The following is a 15,024-nucleotide window of genomic DNA, read 5'->3' as shown; positions in this document are numbered from 1 at the left end:
AATCAGTTCAGAACTTTTATCAAGATACCTATGGATATCTCTTTGCACCTTATACAGAAAAACTCGATTCAGGACAAACTGACACTACCTATGGTGTTCGCTATGAAGACGACTGTTCCTGTGTAGGAAATTGAAATATTAAGGTTAATAGCAACAAACTTCTTGTAAAAGGTGTTACTTAATAACTTACGAAAGGACACTTAGAACTTCTTTTCTCACGAATAGCTGACAAGGATATAATTTTACAAGATGATCTTAAAAAAATATAAAGCAATATTTCTGCTACTGACGCAACATGACATAATTACAAGAGAACAGAAGCTCTAACTGCAAATAAGAGTTACAAGTGTCGTTAGTTAAGCTGTTTCCTACTGCACGTCGGCTTCATGTTATCTACAAGCCTTTGTTGCCGTATGTGGATGTAAGATACTGGAATGACAACACTTACTCGTTGAACGATTACATCTTCTGAGAGCATCGCAATATGCTGGTCACACAGGTCACGAATAAGAAATTCTACGAATAGAAACAGAATTACTATATCCCGGTATTATTTTGTCATGGCTCGTCAAGAGATGATCTCACCTGTACAGGTGAACACCACACATGAGTTGCATAAGCCAGCACGTCGCTCCTACTGTCGCAGACGCGTTATTACTCGAGGAAACGGTGATCTCTGGAAAGCAGACTAGTAGAAATGATTCCACATGCCTCCAGCAATAAGGGGTATAAGTATATACGTACTGTTATCGATGTGTACTGGAACTTCTTTTGCGCAACCTGTGCGTTGTAAGATAGCAGCTCAGTCAAAGAAGCATTTAAACATATTGTCGAAGAATCGAAACGCTGTCCAAGGCTTCTTCAATCCGATCAAGGCAAAGAGATTTACAACAAGGATTGTTCTCCTTTTCTCAAGTTACTTGGATTTCAACACTATTCTACGCTCAGCAGCAGGCAGCATCTAACATATTATTACCAGGAACACCACGTGCCAGACGAACGTCAAGTACTCGTAGCTAGCGAGATGAAGCTCCAAGAGAAGAAGATCAATAACTTTATTGAATAGCACATGCCCAGCATGCTTCCTCACCTTTCTCCCATCACTTTTCTTCACCTTTTCCTTGTTTACTTGTTTCGCAGCCATAATAGCAGTTTATAAGCGACGTTTTAGGTCCGTGATACATTTTAACCAGTTGACATGTATGACACTCTCTCACTGAAGGTCTCCTACCTAAACTCACTTGTTCATGATGTAAACTACACGTTTGAAGCTCTGACAAAGCAGGATCTTGAGTCCACTCACGAGGCACCATATCCCAAATCTTCTTTACAGCATTCGCAGATACATTAACCAAATATGCCTTTTTTAATGCACTTAACTCTTCTTCAGTAAAAGTGTATAATTTCTTTTTGCATGCAAAAATTTTACGATTACCTTCTCAACTGAGTTACACGTAGTATCAGTTAGAAATGACATGATGTCTTGGCTCCACAAATGTTTCTTTCAAACAAACGTTATTTTGTCACTGCATTTTATAAATGCGTTTCACCTCCCGGCATGCACTGCAACACAGCCAATCAAAGAGCATACACACATGTTGTAGAGACTGTTTACTTGTTTCTCTACTATGCTCCTTCAAAAGAGTTTTAAATTATGGACACCCTAATAAATGCATGTCGATAATTTCACACGATGATGGTAGATACTCACGCAACCATTCCTCCTCTTCACAACCGTTTCAAAATACAAGACTTGATCTTGACAAATGTGCGTTCATCAGTAAGGACAGAAAACGATAAGGTATTCCTTTTACTTCCCACTGCAAACCTAATGTTATTTCGATCTATTGAGTGTGCTTTTTATCTTCATCTGTTTGCAGACAGTAAGGGAAAGGTGGGCTAAATACTAAACTAACATGTTTTGGTGCCCACAGCACACTGCAATTCACCACAGCAACCTCCTTAAACACAAATTTGTTGGCATTTATTCTGAAGCCTTGTACTTCAACTATTAATATTCTTGTCATGTTTGAGCTCTACTCTCTATCACTGTATCTCGAAGACTGAAGCTCTCAGTCAGTAAGTAGCCTTCACAACAATCAAGTCTAAACATGCACATCTATGATGGCGTCATCGCTGCAGGTTAAAAGCAGAATAATAGCACGTGCTCAACATAGGATCGCATGTTTAAACTTGTTCGATAGCGTCATAACGCTACGCCGTAACAGAGGAGGAATTGGAGCAGGAAGAGGCCATAGCAGCCTATGTATAGCCGCCATCTTATGCAGTAGATTTTAAGCTAGCTTTCACCATAAAAGCCTGTGTATAGCAGCCATATTTCGCAGTAGCCTCTAAGACAGCTTTCTCCATAAGAGTCTGTGTATAGCCCCGATCTTGTGCAAGCTCCCTTGGCCGTCACAAAAGGGCCCATGTATAACAGCCATCTTGTGCAATTAGATAGCCGGCATCTTGCGCAAGCATCCCTAGGCCCTCTTATAAGAGCCTATGTATAGCAGCCGTCTTGCGCAAGCGTCCCTAGGCCGTCAAATAAGAGCCTATTTATAGTCGCCATCTTGTGCAATTGACGTCAGGAAGGGCGTTTGTCCGTAAAATTAACGATAGCCCCCTTCAGATGGCAGATGTAAGGTTAGGCCCGCTCTCTTAAGCATCGGGAATGCAGTGAAGTTTGCAATCGTCTATTGTTTAACGATGGCAGCTGTAAAAATGCACGTGGCTTGTCAAAAAAGCACAAGGAAATTTCCAAATTTTCCGCTACCACGTGTGTAAAGTGGTAGCCATGCAGATTTTGCCCCATCAATATGCCAGCAGTGAAGTTTGCGATCGGCTGTTGTTTAAAGACTGCTGCTGTTAAAAAAGCACCTGGCTTTGAAGAGCAAGTGGAATTTCAAATTGCCCGCCACCACATGCCTAAGGTGACATTCATGAAGATTTAACACCGTCATGATGGCAGCATGATGCTCTCTTGTTTAAAGATGAGAACTGTCAAAAAGCACCTTGCTTTGTATACAAACAAGAGCACGTGGAATTTCAAATTGCCCGCCACCACGTGGCTAAGGTGGCACCCATGAGGATTTAGCCCCGTTATGATGGCAGCATGATAATTTCTTGTTTAAAGATGGCAGCTGTCAAAAAAGCACATAGCTTTGTTTACAAACAAGAGCACGTGGAGTTTCAAATTTCGCGCGCCTACGTGCTTACGTTTGCAGCCTTGTGTTTTAGTGCCGTAAAGATGGCAGCACTGAGGTTAGCGATCGTCTGTTGCTTAAAGATGGCACCTGTCAAAAGAGCACGTGGCTTTGTTTAAAGATGGCCGCTGTCAAGAAAGCACGTGGAATTTCAAATTTCCCGCCACCACATGCCGAAGGTGATAGCCGCGAGGTTTAGTGCCGTAAGGATGGCAGCACTTAGGTTAGCGATGCGTTGTTGTTTAAAGATGGCAGCTGTTAGCTTGACAGCTGTCAAAAAGCAGGTAGCATTGTTTACAAACACAAGCACCTGGTCATGACGTCACGGGGTCAATGACCTTGGCCGGGGTCAATGGCCTCGGGTGCTGACGCAGCAGAAAAAATGCTGACTCACCGGATTCAGGAACCCTTTTTCCCTACTACTGTTAGGCCCCTTTAAATAACATTGATCATCATCATCATCGTGAATAGATAGTTACTCCGATAACAAGGAAGATTGAACGACTGAACAACTGGCCTATTGAACACACATGTGTCTTCCTAATTTCTCATGTGGACACTCAACCAATTGGCCATGCGCCTTTCAATAATCTAGCCACGAGTCTCATTGCGTTAGGTGAGTGGGACCTTCCTCTTGCCTGATGCAATAACTGCCAGGTCTTACAAGGTGAAATATTAATGTGCTTTCAATGCAACAAATCATCAGCCCAGTGTATTTCGAAGAGAGGCAACACAAAATGAAATGCTAGACAGGTGCAGATATTTTGTGTGCGATGATGATGAACACGACACATACATCCAGCCCAATTAACGAAATACGGTTTAAACTCTCGAACCTGGCGGGATTATTTAGTAATATATCCTTATAATATAGTTTTATAAACACGAAATAACTTGAAATTTCTCCTTATGATCAATACCTGATTGATTGATGGAGAGTCTACCATGCGCAGTTCCGCCATACTGGATCACTGAACATTTTTACACGGGTATTCACTTTGGAGGTGGAACAGCCATACTTAAGTATTAAATCTCTAGGTAGTATTACGTACCTTCACTTCGTGGCTGAATGGGTTAAGGGATGGAATGCAAAATGTATGACTCAGGAGCGTTCGAATCAACCACGAAGGGTCGCTCCATTACATCGTGGATATAATAATAATTTCTTGACTCTGGTTTTATGAGGTGCGTCTTTCCTCTAAGGACGGGATTATGAAGGAAATCGGACATGAGCTTTTATTAAGGTGAAATCCAGGACGACCAGCATGGGATTCGAATCCAGAACCTCCTGAGTTCTAAGCAAACAAATAATCATCCACACCTACCTGGTCATATTACGCCACTTATTGTATTGCTATGAACAGTACATTGAATCTTTGCTAATTTATGGAGAAAGTTTAGAATGTATGCTACGTGCGCCGTAAAGCATCATTGACGACTTCCACATGGATAGTAACTTTCGATGTGCAACGGCCACAATTAAGGGGGCGTCTGTTAAGCTGTCTTTGTGGCTGAGTCGGTTGAGGGCAAGTGACTTACGGTTTCTGAATGCCGGGAATGTGCAACCATATGCACGTTTTCTATAATTGAATAAATAGAATTACAGATTCTTATTAAAGTTCCCTTACATTACCAGCAGGTTATTTCAAAAGCACGAAAAGAAGTAAAAGATAAAATAAGTTACGATATAAAGGCGAGATGGGCGTCCAGCTGTGAGACAGACGGGCTTTCCCTGCAGGGGTTGTGCCTAAAATCCACTCCTAGGCCGTAATGTGTCGGTTCGACTTAAACAAGTTGTAAAACAAAGAAAAGGAGAAAACTCACTGACATCAACAACCAGACGAACGAAATATAACCGTTAATATGTAGAAAATAATACATCAAGACGGAATTGCTATTAGACAAATAATTCATTTCATAAATAGCCCTACATATACAGCTTCTCAATTTATTTACTGCTCTTTAAAGAACAATATAACAGTTAAGAATTTTAAGAGAGGTCAGGCAGCCGGGACTGATGACATCAGATTAGAGCATATTAAAGCAAGCATATGGGCCTTGAAACTCTTCAATAAAAGTGTAAAATACCGTAATTTTCCCAAAATCTGGAGGAAATCACGTGTCGTACCTATTTTAAAACCTTGAAACATGTCAACTGAACCAATAAACAACAGGCCAAAGTTCCTGTTGAGTCACTTCCTTAAAATCTGAGCCATGTCTAATACAGCTATAAGCAGGAAAAACTGCACACAATTCACTGAGGATGGTTTTGAAACCCGGAAATTCACAGCAGTAGCTTTGAATGATCTGACTGCTGCCAATGACGCTGTCAACGACCTATGGAAACACTAATAATTGAGTTTTCACCAAATTTATTCAAAGTCTATTTTAAAACACAAGATATTATGGAGATTTACACGGACAACGTAGTCGATGTCAAAGAAATGTCTTACCACAAGGAAGAATTCTTTCACCAGTTATTTAATGTCTACACAAATGGCCAACCACTTCAGGTATACCGACGATGTGGCGTTAACAAGTTAAGGGATATCTTTTGAAGATGTTGAAGCCCGCCTTACAGGTGCGTTTAAAGAATTTTATGCCTTTTACTATAACAATCACCTTCGTCCAAACGCAGCAAAATCCCAACTATGTGAATTTCATTTAACATCTCATGGCAAGGTTTCGCCCCATCAAAAATATCACTATCGATCGTACTCTGACTTACAAGCAGCATTACCGGAATACGAGGTTGAAGATGGAAGCTAGGAATAACATACCCCACTGGTATCACGTGGAGCTCTCAACCAACAACCCTACGAACGACAGTACTGGAGAATATGCCTGCCCAGTTGGTACAAATACGCACACGAAAAGTTGACAAAGCGCTCAATGAAACATGTTGTCTGTGGCCTACACCTCTGTTAAAACTCTACCAGCCCCATCAGATATTCGTCGTGAGATGCAGAGAACCCGCTATATGACCCTGGGAAAGCTTCTTGAAAACCACTGCAGTCTTGTTCGGCTGCAGCTGGTGTGTGTGGAGATCTCTCGGTCGTCTTCGTTCTGGAGCTCGAGATCCAAGGCGGCGGAAAGCCCCAGATTAAGGTGTAACTATCTGATTGCATGCTTATCTCTTTGTCTACCGTGGTGTGACTCAACTTAATATTGTGTATGTATATATTTTGTACGTTTCTGACTCGAGTAAATGTAATGGAGTCCAATGGCCCAAGTCCTTACACCAAAGCAACCGGTGGAAGGTTGTGGCTATGGACACCGGCGGAGAGTTTTGGCACTACTCAGTATTCGCCGGTCGCTGATATGGTGGCTTTTGATTATGCTGCTGTCACTCACAATCACTTCCAATTTGCAATTGTATAACTTACAGTTAATGGGACAAACTTAAGAAAGATTGAACAATATGGAAGTGGATGCCTCGCTGAAAGCCGTCATGCCTAAAGTAAACCACTGACCTTAGCAACTTTCCAGCTGCGATCCTTAGGAACCTTCCCTCCAGGTGCTAAGAGCACGAGCACAGCAGCTGTCACATTGGTCACTGCAGAAGGCGGCGCCCCAAATGACTTCAACTCTGTTAAATTTGCCTAAAACAAATCAATCATGAAAAAGCTATCAAGTAAATTCTCAGCTTATAGCATAATTATATAATTCAAATGTATACTAGGTTCCAATGAATTAAACGAGTCAATATAGCTCCGAAATAATGACCAGGACCAAGATATTCGATCCCTAATATACATACATACATTATCATTATAGACTGTTATGCCTTTCAGCGTTCAGTCTGCAAGCCACTGTGAATTTACTAAACGTCGCCACAATCCTCGATTCGCAAATAGTATTGTGGCCTCATTTAGTTCTATACCTATTATCTTTAAATCGTTAGAAACCGAGTCTAACCATCGTCGTCTTGGTCTACCTCTACTTCTCTTACCCTCCATAGCAGAGTCCATTATTCTCCTACGTAACCTATCCTCCTCCATTCGCCTCACATGACCCCAACACCGAAGCCGGTTTATGCGTACAATTTCATCCATCGAGTTCATTCCTAATTAGCCTTTATCTCCTCATTCCGAGTACCCTCCTGCCATTGTTCCCACCTGTTTGTACCAGCAATCATTCTTGCTACTTTCATGTCTGTTACTTCTAATTTATGAATAAGATATCCTGAGTCCACCCAGCTTTCGCTCCCGTAAAGCAAAGTTGGTCTGAAAACAGACCGATGTAAAGATAGTTTCGTCTGGGAGCTGACTTCCTTCTTACAGAATACTGTTGATCGCAACTGCGAGCTCACTGCATTAGGTTTACGACACCTTGAATCAATCTCACTTACCATATTACCATCCTAGGAGAAAACACAACCTAAATACTTGAAATTATCGACCGGTTCTAGCTTTGTATCACCAATCTGACATTCAAATTCCGTTGAATTTCTTACCTACTGATATCAATTTAATCTTCGAGAGACTAATTTTCATACCATACTCATTGAACATATTTTCAAATTCCAAGATATTAGACTGCAGGCATTCGGCACAATCTGCCATTAAGACCAAGTCGTCAGCATAGGCCAGACTGCTTACCACATTTCTACCCAACTGTATCCCACCGAGCTCGATAGCTGCAGTCGCTTAATTGCGGCCAGTATCCAGTATTCGGGAGATAGTAGGTTCGAACCCTCCTATCGGCAGCCCTGAAAATGTTTTTCCGTGGTTTTCCATTTTCACACCAGTCAAATGCTGGGCCTGTACCTTAATTAACGCCACGGCCGCTTCCTTCCCACTCCTAGCCATTTCCTGTCCCATCGTCGCCATAAGACCTATGTGTGTCGGTGCGACGTAAAGCAACTAGCAAATGAATCCCTCCCTGCCATTTTATACCTTTCAGCAGATGATCCATTTAAACTACGAACAGCAAAGGTGAAAGATTTACAACCTTGTCTAACACCTGTTAGTACACTGAACGAAGAACTCATTCTTCCATCGATTCTCACTGAAGCCCAATTGTCAACATAAATGCCTTTGATTGATTTTAATAATCTACAATTAATTTCATAGTCCCCCAGTATGGTGAACATCTTTTCCATCGGTACCCTGTCATATGCTTTCTCTAGATCTACGAAACATAAACACAACTGCCGATTCCTCTCGTAGCATTTTTCAATTACCTGGCGCATACTAAAATTCTGATCCTGACAGCCTCTCTGTGGTCTGAAACCACACTGGTTTTCATCCAACTTCCTCTCAACGACTGATCGCACCCTCCCTTCCAAGATGCCAGTGAATACTTTGCCTGGTATACTATTCAATGAGATACCTCGATAGTTATTGCAATCCTTCGTGTGCCCTTGCTTATAGATAGGTGCAATTACTGCTTTTGTCCAATCTGAAGGTACCTTACCAACACTCCACGCTAATTTTACTAGTCTATGAAGCGATTTAATCACTGCCTTCCCACTATACTTCACCATTTCAGGTCTAATTTCATCTATTCCTGCTGCCTTATGACGATGGAGTTTATTTACCATCCTTTCCACTTCGTCAAACATAATTTCACCAACACCTTTTTCCTCCTCCCCATGAGCTTGGCTGTTCGCAACACCACCAGGATGATTTCTTTTAACGTTGAGAAAATGTTCAAAATATTCCCAGCACCTCTCCAGTGATTCCCAGGGATCTATTATGAGTTCACCTGAATTACTCAAAACACTTTTCGTTTCCTTTTTTCCTCCCTTCCTAAGATTCTTTATTACTGTTCAGAAAGGTTTCCCTGCTGCTTGACCTAGCCTTTCCAGGTTATTACCAAAATCTTCCCATGACTACTTTTTGGATTCAACAACTATTTGTGTCGCTCTGTTTCTTTCATCTACGTACAAATCCTTGTCTGCCTCGGCCCTTGTTTGAAGCCATTTCTGATAAGCCTTCTTTTTATGTTTACAAGCTGCTCTCACTTCATCATTCCACCATGATGTTTGCCTTTACCCATCTTTGCACACAGTTGTTCCTAGACATTCCCGTGCAGTTTCTACTACAGCATCCCTGTATGCCACCCATTCACTTGCTATGTCCTGAACCTGCTTAATGTCTACTGTTTGAAACTTCTCACTAATCATTTCCATGTAATTCTGTCTAATTTCCTCGTCCTGGAGATTTTCTACCCTAATTCATTTGCAAACAGATTTCACTTTCTCTACCCTAGGCCTAGAGATACTTAGTTCACTACAGATCTGATTGTGGTCTGTATCATCGAAAAATCTGCGGAAAACTCGTACATTCCTAACAGATTTCCTGAATTAAAAGTCTGTTAAGATATAGTCTATTATGGATCTGGTACCCCTAGCCTCCCATGTGTATCGGTGAATAGTCTTATGCTTGAATAATGTATTCGTAACAGCTAAACACATACTAGCACAGTAGTCCAGCAAATGCTTCGCATTCCCATTAGCTTCCATATCTTCCCCACATTTACCAATCACCCTTTCGTATCCTTCGGTTCTATTCCCAACTCTCGCATTGAAATCGCCCATTAGCACTATTTTATCCTGGCTGTTGACCCTGACCATTGGAACCTTACCAGAAAATGCACCAAACAACAATAAAAACAAAACACAATACTTACCATAAGGGCAGTAGCACCAAATACGAAGCGTGGAGGGCAAAATAGGGAGTGAAAAGGGCAGGATCTTACGTTAACAATTGACAGGTTGCCAGGTCAACATTGTTAACTACTAAATGACAGACGAAATAAAATTGTAAACAAGATGTTTACTTAAAGAGAAAAGAAAAAATTCATAGCCTAGGGTAAATAACTTTCTTTCAAAACACTTAACATTTAAATAAATGAACTGAATTCATTAAAACTTACAGTAAGAGATTCCAACTTTCAAAACTTTAATAATTAAAGAAGCAATAAGGTAAATAAATGAATATAATATTACTAAATGTACTAACACAGAACAGTAGCAGAATTATAATACAGAAGAGGTTTACAATCTCATTAACAAATCCCTTTTATAAAAATATTATTTTTATATTAGATTTTAAACTATAAGGTATACCTTTGTTAATTAATTACTGGCCATAGGTAATTAACTTGTTGCAACAAGGATTCAATCTTCCTTTTGTCAATCACTAGGCAATACACACCATACACACGAACCAGAAATATGTGGCAAGCAGAACCAAAATTACAAAATAAATTATAGAAACGAACCAAAATTTAATAACTAGGAACCAGAAAAATATTCCCCAAATTCATACAATATTACAAGGGGAAATAGAAAAAAATATGTTCCACAATATAAACAGAACAACACTCGCTAAAGGTCAGCTAGCAACTCACGACCCAAGCTATTAATTTTTTTTAATAATAGGCAAAGCCTGCCAAAATCTTTAGCGTTCACCAGATAATAAATATTTAGGCTAGTGACGTAACAAAACTACGTAAGAAGAAGGAATGTGAGCGTTAATCACCTCGGAGTTCATGAGCCGGGCAAAGAAATTTCAGATTTCTACAACCGAGTAGTACTGACATGACTAATAATAATAATAATAATAATAATAATAATAATAATAATAATAATAATAATAATAAAATTATAAATACATATATCATGAGATTAAATTCATAGAAGGTGGCATTTCCAATAAGGAATAATTTTACAAAAGACAAAGATGGTCGTTATTAAATTAACTACGAGGTGGCCTTGGAACCACGACAATGAGCACATGAGATAAGACCGAACGCGGGAGATATCGGCAAGAAAGGATTACATAGCAACAAGACACAATTTGGAATATCACATGAAATCAGATACAATCAGAGTACGCATTTCAAAATCAGAGAAAACAGGCAGTGAGAGAAAAACACGGTGCAATAATAATAAAAATAACCATACGGACAACCAGAACTATACGCACACCGTATATGGAGCAGAAAACAAAAAAGGTACAACAATCTCAATAAAGCAAGGTAGGAAGGACATAATGCACATATGCTCACCGCGAGTCTCCAATTCGCCTCGTAATTAAATTTACATATCACTTTTACATGAGAATTTTATCAATAGTGATTTAAATTTTTCAGTCGGCTATTAAATTTCCAAATAGCGGGTATAGAGTTCAGATTCATTTCACACTTCATTGGCGATTACTCGAGTTAGGCCTAAAATTAAATTACAGCGATAACGTTGGTTCGTAAACGGACAAGATAATGTTTTTGAAAATTCCAAGACGACGGCTGTGAACAATATCTCCTCCAAGTAATCCACTGAAATTGACGTTGCTCCAAAATAATTTTTGAATAAATATTACTTACATGATGGTGGTTTTGTATCCAAATGAGTGTAATCCTTTATCACAAACTTACACCAGAAACATGTTTTCGGAGGTAAACTGCCTGCCTTGGCACGCAGGCCCACACTCAACACTCATATAGTAGAATTAAAAGAATCAGTAAAATACCAAATCAGTATCACTAGAGGAACATAAGATTAAAAACGTATTTAGGCATATTGCCTACTGTATCTCCCGCCTAACCGGGAGTATCCAGCTCCATTTCGTTACTTTTCAAAGTCTTTTAAGGAACAAGGCTAATGGCGTCCATCTCACAGCTCGCTCAGAACAAGACTCCTCGCTCGCTAGTTGACGAGACAGAAAAACAACTGCAGAGCGCTCCATTCAAGAGAGACACTACGCATGCTCAAGTCAAGGATTAGCTTATTGGGCCAATAAGGAAAATCAAAATTATTGACGTAATAATGGATTTTAAATGCATCTTAAATAGCCGCGGTACCGGCACATAAATTAACGGCAATGCAACAATGGCCGATAACTGCAGATAAAAGTCCCCACACACAAATATATATGTTCAACAAATGAGGGTATCCTAAATTATTGTCTCACCACGATGTCACTCAATCCTCATAAAACTTGTTAACTTCATCCTCATCTGCACCCTCGCATATTGAATACACGGACACAATTGTAGTCCTAATTCCTCCAACTGACAAATCTACCCACTTAATTCGCCCATTTACGTGCCTAACAGAAACTATGTTGCGTGCAATGGTATTCCTGAAAAAGAGCCCCACCCCAGACTCTGCCCTTTCCTTTCTAACACCCGTCAAGTACACTTTATAATCTCCTATCTCTTCCTCGTTATCTCCCCTTACCCGAATATCACTTACTCCTATCACATCCAGTTGCATGCTCTTTGCTTTGTGACGATATTAAATAATGTGAGCCTCCCCCTTATAAACATTTTGAACTGGCCTGTGAGCCCTAGAATATCTGTGTCAATGGACTGCTCGACATACCGTTTTAAACTAATGTAGGCCGCGCGCAGTATCTCCTAGCTCTGTTTGGTTGCGCATGCGCAGACCTGCTACCAGGCAAAACTGGCCTCCTCCTCGCTTGCTTGCCGACGCGAGAGGCAGTTCGCTTGAGTCAGCCATGATAGCGAGCTCGTGTGGTTTTGTGTCCGGCGTCATGGAGTCGTGGAGTAGCTGGAAACCACCGTAATCTCGCGATAACGGGGATTTGCCCCAGATGAACTAATTGGAGACCTCCTGCCATTCTTTCTGACCATGTTTTTAGATTTATTTTTCGTCTGGATACTTCACAACGAGGTCTGGATGCTGGCGGTGTGACTGTTTTCTTCATCAACAATGTCTGGTTAAAATTCTTCTCATTTCTTCATCACCAAAGGTATGTACCAGTGTTTGGCACACTTTAAACGTCGTCCTGAAGAGGATTTTGATATTTTCGAAGATTTCTGGAAAAATAATAATAATAATAATAATAATAATAATAATAAATATTTGGACTTCGCCGTTAAATTTATTCCTATTTGCGTGTGTGGTATCGAAAATCTGGAAAACTGTTTCGGCAACTAATCACAGTAATGTGGAAGGTTCACCATGAACTAAATTGGAATTATTAATTTAAAATTTTACTGATCTACTTTGGCATTTTAAATTGTAACTTTCTTTGTAAACCAAGGTACAGTCTCCAAGGTACCGAACCTTACCTCTTTCGGCTTTCTGTTTGCTTTCCTGTGTTTTGTTTTCTTATTCGTTTGGTATGTTTTCTTCTCCCCCCCCCCCCCTTCTGGGGTTTGGGTGAATTTAATCATTTTCTCTGGCCTGTTTTTCCTCCGTGTTTTTAGGAGGCCTTGCTTGTTTCTTGTGGTTACCTTGGCGACGGTTCGTGTGTGTATTGTTGTCGGGTGAATTGTTGTCTGGCGTGTTGTGCCTGTGTGGATCTTGGATTTTATTCTTCGGGGCTGAGTGTATCGTTTACTGTTTAAATTAATTTATTTATTTTCTCCTCCTTAAATGTTGTGTTACCATTTCCTTGCCCCGCGTGAGGAGGTATTTTTACGTAAAATTCTGTTTGCCTTGGAAACTGTCCTTGGTGTAAACTGAACGTTTTCAAATCTGGTAATTATTAGAAGGGACCGCGTTGAAGATCCAGTTTATTGAATAATTGTTAACTTAGTTTTTTATTAAATAACTATCCGTGATCGATCACATTTTATTTCAAGTTGTACTTATGTAAGAGAGTCTATTGGTTTTCCGTTGTTTTCTGATTACATTTTATTTGGTACGGAGGTCACCCCTTTCCTTCTTTGTTGTTTTCATAAAGCTCCCCATTTATTATCTGTTAAAGAGTATTTATTTTTCATTAATTGTTATTTAGTAATGAATTAATTTTCTTTAAAACCCCACCTGGGTATATTCTAATTTATTTTACTTATTGTTAATTTCCTTTTCCATTTTTCAACCTTATGTTGATTTTATTTACATTTTGCCATTATGTTTTAAAAATAAACTTAGGCCTTATCATCTTAATAACTTGGTTTGTTACTTACTATTTGCCCTTCCATTAAATTTTTTTTTTACTTCATGTAAATGCTGGTTTTCATTCGCCACGTTCGGTGGAGCACTGCCATTGATTTTCTTGTGCATTAATTTCCACGGCCTTTAGTTGTCTTCCTCGCTGCTTCCGGTAAGTTATTTCTATGTTTTCTTGTTTTTAAATTGTGCTTGAACTTCGGTGTTATTCTTCTTGTGCCCATCTTCTTCTTCGTGTTCGCTATTACTCCCATTTTGGGGCGGACACGCTAACAACCTTCTCACCAGGGTCTCTATCTCTCCCCCTCTCTCTCTCTCTCTCTCTCTCTCTCTCTCTCTTTTTCTCTCTCCCTGGTGGATAAGGTTTTTCACCTCATCACCCCTAGGTGGTACCGGGGTGCCTAGAGGGTGGTGAGCGGTGAGAGTGGTATCAGAGCGGTGGTTGTTTGTTGTTCCACTGTTGTTGCTCTGCTGCCTAATCTCTGTTGTTTCTGCCTTGTGCAGCCTAACTTTCCTCCCCTCCTACCCTTGCTTGGTGCAGTGCTGTGGCGAATGTTGGTGGATGGAAACCAAAAATTGAAAAACTAAAAGTGTTATTGTCAATAACTATTGTAAAAGGGAGTGCAAGGATCTTGTGTAATTTTTTGATTATTTTGTTCCATGTTTGCTACCATGGCGCGTGCCGTTACGAACCCCTCCTTCCTGCGTCGTGCCGAATTGGAGTACGAGTTATCCATTCGTGGCCTTGAACCTGCCCGTACTGTTGCTGAGTGCGCTGCCTTGCTATCAGCCAACTCCCAGGTCCCCATTAATGTATTTTCTATTGACAGGAGTCGAGTGGGTGAGTACCTTAACCTGATCTGTGACAATCTTAACGAAATTAATATTATTCGCGAAGAGTTTATTGAATTGCCTCCGTCTAAAGCCCAAGTAAACCGGCTGAGG

At 40.3% G+C, this 15,024-nt stretch overlaps 1 protein-coding gene across 1 annotated transcript in view; it reads right to left on the bottom strand.

Moving 5' to 3' along the window:
• LOC136863901 (dynein beta chain, ciliary-like) overlaps positions 1-15,024 on the bottom strand; it is a 5,220,903-nt gene that overhangs the window by 1,902,655 nt on the left and 3,303,224 nt on the right. Inside the window, exon 59 of the mRNA XM_068226514.1 lies at positions 6,680-6,808. Coding sequence (XP_068082615.1) covers positions 6,680-6,808 — 129 coding nt within the window. The remainder of the gene's footprint in view (positions 1-6,679; positions 6,809-15,024) is intronic.

The sequence above is a fragment of the Anabrus simplex genome, chromosome 2 (genome assembly GCF_040414725.1).
Source record: "Anabrus simplex isolate iqAnaSimp1 chromosome 2, ASM4041472v1, whole genome shotgun sequence".
In the NCBI taxonomy this organism is placed as follows: domain Eukaryota; kingdom Metazoa; phylum Arthropoda; class Insecta; order Orthoptera; family Tettigoniidae; genus Anabrus; species Anabrus simplex.
The sequence above is the reverse complement of the archived record's forward strand: the minus strand, read 5'-3'. Positions and strand labels throughout refer to the sequence as shown.